Consider the following 9,799-nt stretch of genomic DNA (forward strand, 5'->3'; position numbering starts at 1 on the left):
CCCTTTACACCCAGGACAGTCTCCATGCTTGGCTTGGCCCACAAACCCATAGCACTAGCCACTGGACCCTGACTCCTGGTGTCCCCTGTCCCTGCCCCAGACCTCTGCCCTGGGTTCCGGATTGTGCGGCCTCCATACAGAGCCTTTTAACCCTCATGACGTCTGGCTGGCTGGCTGCCTGCCACATCATCTTTGCATCTCATTTGCGTCAGATAGCCGTGTCTGACATCTGTGTAGCCTGTACATACATGTCTGTCTCATCTATGGGAGCTGGCCTGGTACCATGGGCACTGTGTGCCTTCAGCATCCAGGACAGCCAACATGGTGGTGGAGGAAGTGTGAAGGGAGAAAGGACAGATGGGGGTCTTAGTCCTGGGGCCTTCCCACTCAGAGGCTTCATCTTTAGAGGTCACTGGCATGGCTAGAGGGCACTGTGGGTAGAGCCAGGTCTAGTGCTAGTGAAGACTTCAGAAGACCAGCAGGGGTGGTAGGGCCTGCTAGTGAAGCTACGACCCATGAGCCCTGCTCCTGCACTTTCCCAGCACCGTAGAGGGACTTGGGAATGTCTGGGCTGGCTTAGGAGGGAAGGCTTGAGCTGGGTCTTAGCCAGGCACTGGCCTTGAGTCTGTATAGCAGGGTCCCAACATAAAGCACCCACCTGCACTTGAAGCGATTTGTCCTGTTTTTCTTTTATTAGCAGTTTCCCGAGACAGAACAAAATAATTTTTGTACACTTACAAGGCTCAGAAAGAAAAGACAATGAAACTCAGCAAAAAGAGAGAAAGGGGAGGCCAGCCAGCACTGTGGGCAGCTGATCCCTGCAGTGCTGGCCAGCGGGCCACCGCCACCACACCGCGGACACCTAGCTAGCAGAGCGGCTGTGGCTTGCTCTTTAGGGGTCATGCAAAAGAATTATCCCCCAGAAAAAAAAATCCCCAAATTATCCCAAACAGGCAGCTCTGTGGAGACAAGGTGAGGGGGACAGAAGGGGAGGAGGCCCCAGGACACGAGGGTGGGCAGCTGGTGGGCCACACACTGTCCATGGCCAGCCCTGCCGCTGTCCTGTGGCCTAGGGAGCCACTGGTGCGGAGCCCGGCAGATGTTTACCCTGTGTCCGTGGATGGGGGCAGCTGTCCTGGGCACAGTGTGGACAGAAAGTGTTGTCCACTCTAAGTGTTCATTGCTGAACAGTCCCTTTGGAGTTTAGAATTGTGTGTCCTATTCCCCATTCCATGCGCCTCCCTTGGCTTGATTTGTGGGGAAAGATAAAGAAAATCCTTGTTGAAAACGACATGAATTGAGGTGGGCAGGCATTGGGTTGGGAGCCCCCAAATCTCTGCAGTTAAGCATCCTGACTGACCCACCCAACCTGGTTTAAGAGCTGCCCCCTGCAGCCCACCTGCCCTTGGGCTCACTCTCTCCCAAAGACTCCCCATGGTGCCCACATCACAAGGGGCTGAGGAGTCCCACCCTGCAGTGAGTCCAGGCAGCAATGCTTGGAGCACAAGTTTGGCCCCCAGAGGCAGCACTGTTGTCCCTCTGAATTCTCCTCTCCATTCTCTGGTGTCCTGGGTCCTGCGCCCACCTGTTTCTGTCCCCAGCCTGCCTTCTCTTCATGGCTGTATCCCTGGCTGCCCGGAAGGTGCCCCTACACACACAAGCAGCCCTGCCTACCCCTGTGCCTCTCACGCAGCCTGGGCCAGCTCCCACTGTGGCTCTTCTTTCCTTCTGCTCCAGGCTCAGACTCTGAAAATGTTTCCACTTCAGCAAACACCTGCCTAGACCCCTGTCTCAGCCTAGGAGCCTAGGTAGCCAGCACCTCCTGACCCCTCTCTACCACTTGCTCCATCACCTGACCAAGGTCTGGGCCCCCAGCTCTGGGAACATCCCCAGACGCTGGGCCTGGCTTCCTCCTGCCTTGCTTGGGGCTCAGGACTCCAGGGAGGCCTGCAGTCCTTTGTGAAGTCTTTCCCAGCTGCGTGGGCCAAGGGAGGGCTACAAGGCAGGGTGGAGGGGAGAAGGGGGTCAGGAGCCACCAGTGCTTCTACTGCTGGTTGGCAGAGAGGGTATGGGTGTCCCAAACAGGACAGAGGTCAGCCCAGGCCTTTCTACAGCTAGCACTGCAGCCATGGTGCTATCTCTTATCAGGTGGGGGCCTGAATCTAAGGTGTGTCCTCTTTGCACTCAATTCCCCAGAAGGGCCAGAGCTGGAGCCCTGGGTCTATGGGGACATCTCTGATGGTCTTGGGGATGGAAGTCTGGTCCCCTCGATGCTCCAGGAGGTGAGGGGCTGGCTTGGACTCTGCTGCAGGTTGTCCATGCTGGATGCGTGGGGATGCTGGGCATGGGGAGCCCACACCCAGCCCCTCGGGGATGAAAGGAAGGGAAGAGAAAGCAGAACACAGCAACTCTCAGGCACGACTAGCAGGAAGGGGCAGCCCAGCGGGCCCCACAGCCCCTCCCCAAAAGACAGCTGACGGTCACCACAACCAGCGGAGCACACCACATGGAGCCCATGCGTTGGCGGGAGGATGCAGACGCCTTAGATGTGGGGTGTGTGCGTTACCTACAAACTAACACCGTTCAGCACGTGACAGGGGCCTGACGGACAAGTTCATGTCCCAGCTGGTGCCCCAGAGGCCAGGAGCATGGACGGACACACGTGGAGCAGGTGGGGGAGTGGCCCCACGAATGCCAGTGATTTTTACAGCTTTTTCCTTTACTTAGTTTTTTTTTTTTTTTCATTTCACCCGATGTCAAATTTTTTGGTGGTTGTCGTTGTCATCATCTTGTTTTTAAAAACAAATCACATCTGGTCTTTGTTTTTCTGCAGACACAGGCACCAGGGGAGGGGACGAGGCAGACACAAACATGCGACAGGCAGGCCGTGTGCCCAAGGGCGGCCAGGCTCCAAACACCAACTCTGTCCGGCGAAACCAGCTCTGAAACAGGGTGGGCAGGTCGGAGTCAGCAGCCCCTCTCCCTGCCTACCAGGGCTCTGTTACCTGCTTGGGCACTGCACAGAAGCTAAAGCTAACCAGGTTCAGAGATGGGCCTGTTCAGGAGAGAGGGCTCAACATGCCCAACCCCATTACCAGGTAAAACTGGGCTTTGGCCCCCTGCACCCACAGCCTGGGGAAGCTGACCCAGGTACTAACAGTCATGACATAGTGTCACAGTGCTGCACGGGGCACAGTACCTGGTGCGGCATGGCCCAGGACTCATCCAGCTCACATTGTCATCAGTCCCCCAATCCTCTGAGGACGAGGCCACACCCAGCCCACTGCCATCCCTAATGTAGCTCCATTCCTGTGGCCTCACCCGACAGCTTTGGGCTCCCCCAGGAGCAGGCTCTGCCCCAGACCATCCCTCCCCCACTGTACCCCACGGCTCTCAGTGGCCAGGGCTCTCACCTTCACTGCAGCGGGGCCACGGGCGCACCCGAGCAGTGGAAGTGCACATTCTGCCATTTGCCATCACGGCGGTGCCACACACGGGTCTCCTCAGACTGGCTGGTGCGGGGCCGGCCCTGGCCATCAATGTACTGCGTGAGCCGGATATAGGCAATGCAGGCGGCGTCCTCCCCGATGACGTGCACGTGTGGGTTCAGGATGGTCGTGTGGATTGGCTTGCTGTTCTTTGCCAGCACTATGGACGGCGGGCACAGAGGGGGCTTGGGCGCTGCGGCCACCCCATGTGCCCGCCCATCCCCACACCAGCATGATCCTTCCTGTTCCTGGATCTCCCTTCAGGAGGGCTTGGCTCTCTTGGGAGCAGCACGCCCCCCCCCCACCCCACACCAAGAGTGTAATTTTAGGGGCTGGGTATGGCCTGAAGGGACAGCCACAGGGGTTGCCAGCAAGGGCTCTGCCAACCCTGGGCACAAAGGGGACAAGCCTTTCATATCTCTCACTCACGGTTCTCAAAGTAGAATCTGTGGAAGTCCATCCCTTCAACCAGGTTGCCCAGAGCTTCAGGCTCAAATGAGGTCAGGCCTGGGTCACAGATTTTCCTGGGGGACAAATTTACAAGTAAGGAGGGGTCCCTACAAATAAATTGTCCCTACAAATACAGTAAGGAGAGATCCCTAACTCAAAGCAGGGCCCCCCAGAGTCCTTCATCCTCATCCTGCACAGCCCCCCAGTCTTGGAGACTCACGCGTAGGCCTCAAAGTCACCGTTGTTGACAGCCTCAATGAGCTGCTCCGTGGTCTTGATGATCTCCTGTTTCCGGGCTGGGGAGAGATAGGGCCAGGTCTTGTGACCACTGGGTACTGGCTGCTCCCACCCCTGGACACCCCAACACAGCCCAGGTAAGGCCCTGGGAGCAGAAGCTGCAGGTAGCATCTGCCCTGCCTCCACCTCCAAGAGGGACCTGCTCAGGCCCTGGCACCTGGTGCCCAAATTGTTCAGTTCAGGGCACCCCCACCATGGTCGCCAAGGGTTTCTTCATTTCCAAGCACAACAGCTTCTATCTTATTTTTCTTAAATAAAATGTTTTTAAATGGCAAAATTACTTCATCCATATTACAAAATGCTTGAAAAATACAGAAAGGGGAGGAAACCTAACCACAGTTCCACCCCAAGGTCACCTTCCTGCCCTCACAAGGGCTATATGCCCCTTGGCCCACCAGGCCTCGGCCCTGGGCTTCCCTCAGCTTGGACACCAGGACCAGATTCCTGGCTCCATCCTCCCATTGTGCTTTGCTCACTTAGTGCTTCCTTCATCCAGCAACCACATGGTGGGGGCATCAGGTTAGGAAGACCTTGGCCCAAGCAGGCAAGGTCATGTGGAGACCCGTGGAGAAGAAAGCAGGGAGTGGGCAGCATGAGTGGTGACCGCAGTCTGGGGCAAAGGCTGAGGGGTCACATGGCCTAGGGGTCTCGGGAGGCAGAAAGAGCAAATGCAGAGCCTCATGTCACCCCTTTCTCTGCCAGCCCCACCAGCTTGCAGCCCCAGGTCCACAGCTGCCACCCCAAGCCTGCCCGCCTGCCTTGACATTTGGATGCCTGGCACTCGTCCGTCTGGCCTCCAGGGCACCTGCCAGCAGCCCCCTTTGCTGCTTTAACCACACTTGGTTTTCATTATAAAGTATTTTAAACATAGGGAACAAGCAAAGAGAATAATAAAACTCACAGCTTCCTGACTCAAATCTTAATATTTTCCATATCCATTTGAGACAGTTTTTAGAGAAATAGAGCATTTACAGGTGTTGCTGGAGAGGCCTGTGCTTCACTCTATCTCCCCAGAGACAAGCAGTGCCCTGAGTTAGGTACTTAGACATATCTAGGCACACACACATGCTCATGGACACGCATCTATACACACTAGTCACAGTGGCTTCTTCCAGTAACTTGCCATGGTGAAAACATAGAGCCCAGAGGTACACTGGGGGCAGGCTCCAGGACCCTCCCCACGAGCTTCTCCACCAGCCCTTTACCCCTAGGCAGGCCCTGTGATCAGCAAGTCCACTCTTAAGCTATGAGTGCTGTCCCGAAGGACCTGCTTCCCCAGGCTGTGGGCTAAATTCCCAGAGAAATCACTGGCCTCAATGTGTGTGTGCTTCATTCTGAGTAATGCCCTGGGGCAGGGCTGCCTGTCACTCTCCCACCAGTACCTCCAGGCTCTCTGGAAGGTCACCCTACCCAGGTGGCCGGTGGAGAAGGTGCTGTGTGCCTAGCTGTGTCCATGCAGGGGCTGGGTGTGAGGGGCCCTGAGTCTGCCTGAGAATGCCTGTGCTATGCCACTCTGGAGCCCCACAGCCCTTGCTACATGGGAGCCCAATGGCACCTCTGAGAAGCTGGGTGCACAAATCAATGCATGCATGTACAAGTGTGCTTGTGCATGGTCATACACAAAGAAATGTACATGTGTACTCATGAGTGTACGCCTGTACACCCATGGACCTGCACGTGTGTGCCTGTTGTGTGGGTGTGAGGGCATTTGCATTCCTGGACTGTCTCCCCCTTGAAAAGCCCTCTTTCCCAACCTGGCTGCACTTCTGCCACCATCCTGTTTCTGCTTCTGTTTCTTACCTAACCTTGTGTCCAGACCAGTCATGGTTTGCTCTCAGGACAGTCTTGCTGCAGAAGTCCTGCCCCACCCGCCTGACTGCCCTTGGAAAGCTGGCCTCTAGGAAGGCAGACTGAAGACTTCAAAAGCCACTTCCCCTCCAGTTGATGCTAAGGCCACTATGCGTCCTGCTCAGTTCGGGGAGAACACCTGGGTTCTGTCCCAACACATGAATTGCCATTCTGTCCTCCCCCTCTGGACCCTGGGACAGCAGCATGTGACAGTTCAGGTCCCATCCCACCCACATTGCTGAGTTCCTGCCTCTTTTTTGCCCTCTGCCTGGTGTCTGCTCTCCCTCAGAACCACACACCCCCTTTCACCTGTCCCTGGAGTTGGAAAGCAGCTCCATCTAGAGATGGCTCCAAGCTTCAGGCCTGACCTCTCCTCTACCCACAGCTAGTCCTCTGCCAGCCCCAGAGGTCTGCCCTAATCACATCAAGGGACAAGTCTGAGGCATCCACGTGTCCCAAATACCCCCTGACCCTTGTTAATCCACCTTTTTAACAGACAGAGAGAGCTGCCCCTCCCTCTCCCCAGAGCACAGCAGCAGCAGCTGGAACTGAGTGACTTTGTTTTGTTTCCAGCCTACTTTGATTCTGCAGTCACCTTATACCTGCGGTAAGTGAAACTAATCTTCCATTTAATGAAGTAATATGGAGTGCTTTTAAACAAACTGCAATTTAAAAAACGGAGTCAGCATAAAGAGAAAGATTCAAGTAAACAGAAGAAGAGATGTGTGATCACAGCATGCTGGAGTTTCAGAAGCAGGTCCTACTCAGCAGATAGGGAAGCTGAGGCTGCCCCTCATGGGGCCCAGATGCCTCCCAACCTGCTGAGTGGCTGCTGCACAGACCCCAGCCAGCCCCAGCCCCAACTCTGTCTCCCCAAATAGCACACAGGCACTTCTGTGTCCTCAGTATCTGGGTCTGTGAAGGACACACTACATGGAGGGGGCAGCATGAAGGGTCATCTTGACGGTGAAGGTTGCTAGCTGAGGACAAGCTGCTCCTGGCAACTCCAGGGACAAAGCTGAGGTGGTAGGCAGAGGCTGGCCTGGGAGGATGTGCGCATGTTGGGAGCCTCAGGGCCATGTGGTTCGGCCAGGCCTGCCAGGTACCCAGAGGCGAGCCCTTGCCTCATGCTGCTTCTGGCTCTCCCAGGAAGGGCCTATAGGCCCAAGGAGGCCCAGTGTGTCTAGGTGGGGCCAGAGCAGGTTCTGACCCTGGCCTGACTTCAGGCATCCCAGGCTGGTCCCAACCCCTGTCCCTAAGAGCCAGAGGTGACTGTGGGAGGGAAAGCAGCTGCCCAGGGATCAGCCTGGATTGTACCTAATCCCCGATTAGAGAGTGAGGCCTGGGGTGTGGGGAGCCCTGGGGTGGGGAGGAGTCTGGGTCTGAGGTGGGCCAGAGGCCACCTGGCTGATTTACACAGCTGGTGGGAACCTTCCTGAGAAATGAGGGACCTACCCCTGGCCTGCAGGATGGCCAGGAGCCAGGCATGGCAGTGTCTCTGGACCCTTCTTCTCCCTGACTTCCACAGGATGTCCTACCCAGCCCTAGGCCAGCCTGTTGAAGCTCCTTCCTGTGCCCCACCTCCCAGGCAAGCTCAGGATAGACCTTGAAGAGGTTGATCTGTGCTATGGCTCTTGAGGGTAAGCGTCTACTGCCCCCTGACCCAGACACTCAGTGCCCACCACAAGCCCTGTCCTTAGAGCATCCAGCCTAGGCTATTGCACAGATCTCCAGGGCAGGTCATAGCATGGGGCCAGGGTTACAAAGACATAAGGGGGTGACGTTCCAGGCTAGCCCCCTTGAGCACACTTCTCTACTTCTGCAGGGGCAGCAAGGCCACTTAAAATCAGATGCAATGCTATAGAAATTGGGAGGCAATTTCTGAGGCTACACCCCAGCCATACAGCATCCCCTCCCTGTTCCTCCCACCACTAAGGCACCCCCACCCCATCACCATCAAGGATCTGATCTCTCACTTCAGTTACTCACCTCTGATGCCCTCAACCCACTCCTGCTGGGTTCCTCAGGCTGACTACAGAATGCTCTGGGGAATTAGTGCCCTTCTGGGCCACCTGGGATGGACTCGTGCCCCTTTAAGCCTGTACCCCAACACCCTCAGGCCACAGCTCCTATAACTTCACTCTCCCAGCCCTTGCCATAGCAGCTGCAGCAGACTCCCAGGCCTGGCCTGCAGAGGGGATAGAGGTGGGCAACCCCACCTGTCACCCAGGTACTCACCCAGCCACTGCCCTGCCATGCCGAGCCCCTGGGCTGGCAGCCTCTTCTCTGAGAGCATCTCAGCGCCACCCCCCAGCCCCGTGTCTCCCCGCAGGTGGGGGTGGTGATAGTTGTAGCCCTGGGATGTCATCCATCCCTGTAAGTGATACTGGCAAGCGGTTGGCAGAAAGACTGGGGTTGTGGCCAGCCCGCCCTCCCTGCCCAGAGGCTGTCCAGCCCACGCCTGCCTCTACCGCCTGCCTGAGCCTGAGCTCTGGCTGCTCCTAGTCTGCAACTCCCATGACCCCAGCCTGCTCCCCAATGATGGGGGTGACTTGGGCTCTCAGATTTTGACCATTTCCTTTCCATCGCTGGCCTTGCAAGTCCACCCCAACCTAAGCTGATACCTCACGTTGTACAGTGTTCCAGGCCCTGCCAATGGCTATACCCTCCACTCCAGGCCTGTGCACGCACCCTTTCCCCTCCTGCCAATGCTCCAGGTTAGCTACAAACCCACAGCTTCAGGTGCTTTTCCTACACGCAGGCGTCCACACACGTGCACACTGCATAACCGCAATCTCCACGTGCTGAGACCCAGTGGCATCTTCACCTGCATCAGGGCCATTTCCGGTGACCAGGCAGAGAGGCGTGTGCCCTGCCCTCCCCCACAGGCCTACCCTTCCCAGAGCAAGCCTGGCTGTGAGCCACAGCCCAAGACTCATGCTCTGGGAGCCCCTCTGAGCAGCTGCCACCAGGGCCACTCAAGGTGCTACTTACATGGGGCAGGCAAGGACCCAGGGAGAGTCGGAGATGGGCAGGGCGGGGCACCCACAGTTGGGGGCCCCTCAGCTTCTGGGGTCCCTGAGCCCCTCCTCACTGAATTCAGGATGTCAGTGATCCTGGGGGCTGGGGTGGAACAGATGAGATGTGAACCCAAGATAGGCATGAGGAACACAGAAGAGAAACCATGAGCTGACAGCCAAGCTAGAGAGTAGGTGGGGGTCAGAGGGGGATGTGGGAACAGTGGGGAGGTAGGAAAGAAGATATGGGAGTACAGAGGATAGTGTGGAGGGATAGAAGGTGACATGGGGGACAGAGGCGGCCATGGGGACAGAGAGTGATATGGGGGACAGAAGACACCATGGAGAACAGAGGGGGCTATGGGAGACAGGGTAATGTTGGGAATAGAGGAGGCTATGGGAATAGAGGGGAATGTGGGAGACAGAGGGAGACATGGAGGACAGAAGGGGGATAGACATGGGGGGTGGATGGGGCTGGGCTGTGAGAGCAGAGTTTGACATGGAGGACAGAGGGGGCTGTGGTGGACAGAGGGTGACATGAATGACAGAGGGGGCTGTGGGAGACAGAGGGTGATGATGGGGTCAGAGGGGGGCTGTGGGAGACAGAGGGTGATGATGGGGTCAGAGGGGGGCTGTGGGAGACAGAGGGTGATAATGGGGTCAGAGGGGGGCGGTGGGAGACAGAGGGTGATGATGGGG

At 56.9% G+C, this 9,799-nt stretch overlaps 1 protein-coding gene across 12 annotated transcripts in view; it reads right to left on the reverse strand.

Moving 5' to 3' along the window:
* Positions 1-673: 673 nt before the first annotated feature.
* CAMK2B (calcium/calmodulin dependent protein kinase II beta) overlaps positions 674-9,799 on the reverse strand; it is a 107,051-nt gene continuing 97,925 nt past the window's right edge. For 4 of the 12 annotated variants that reach the window (XM_023517748.1, XM_023517747.1, XM_012809977.1 and 1 more), the window contains 3 exons: positions 4,159-4,234; positions 3,918-4,012; positions 3,416-3,648 (listed from right to left, as the gene is read on the reverse strand). In XM_023517748.1, the coding sequence (XP_023373516.1) occupies positions 3,416-3,648; positions 3,918-4,012; positions 4,159-4,234 (404 nt within the window). Of the gene's footprint in view, positions 1,248-2,792; positions 2,943-3,413; positions 3,649-3,917; positions 4,013-4,158; positions 4,235-9,077; positions 9,207-9,799 lie in introns of those variants that run through there. The other 8 variants (XM_003797571.2, XM_012809976.1, XM_003797569.2 and 5 more) reach the window with 6 other exon arrangements.

Source organism: Otolemur garnettii, unplaced genomic scaffold (assembly GCF_000181295.1).
Source record: "Otolemur garnettii isolate 467f Iridium unplaced genomic scaffold, OtoGar3 scaffold00119, whole genome shotgun sequence".
NCBI classification, from domain to species: Eukaryota; Metazoa; Chordata; class Mammalia; order Primates; family Galagidae; genus Otolemur; species Otolemur garnettii.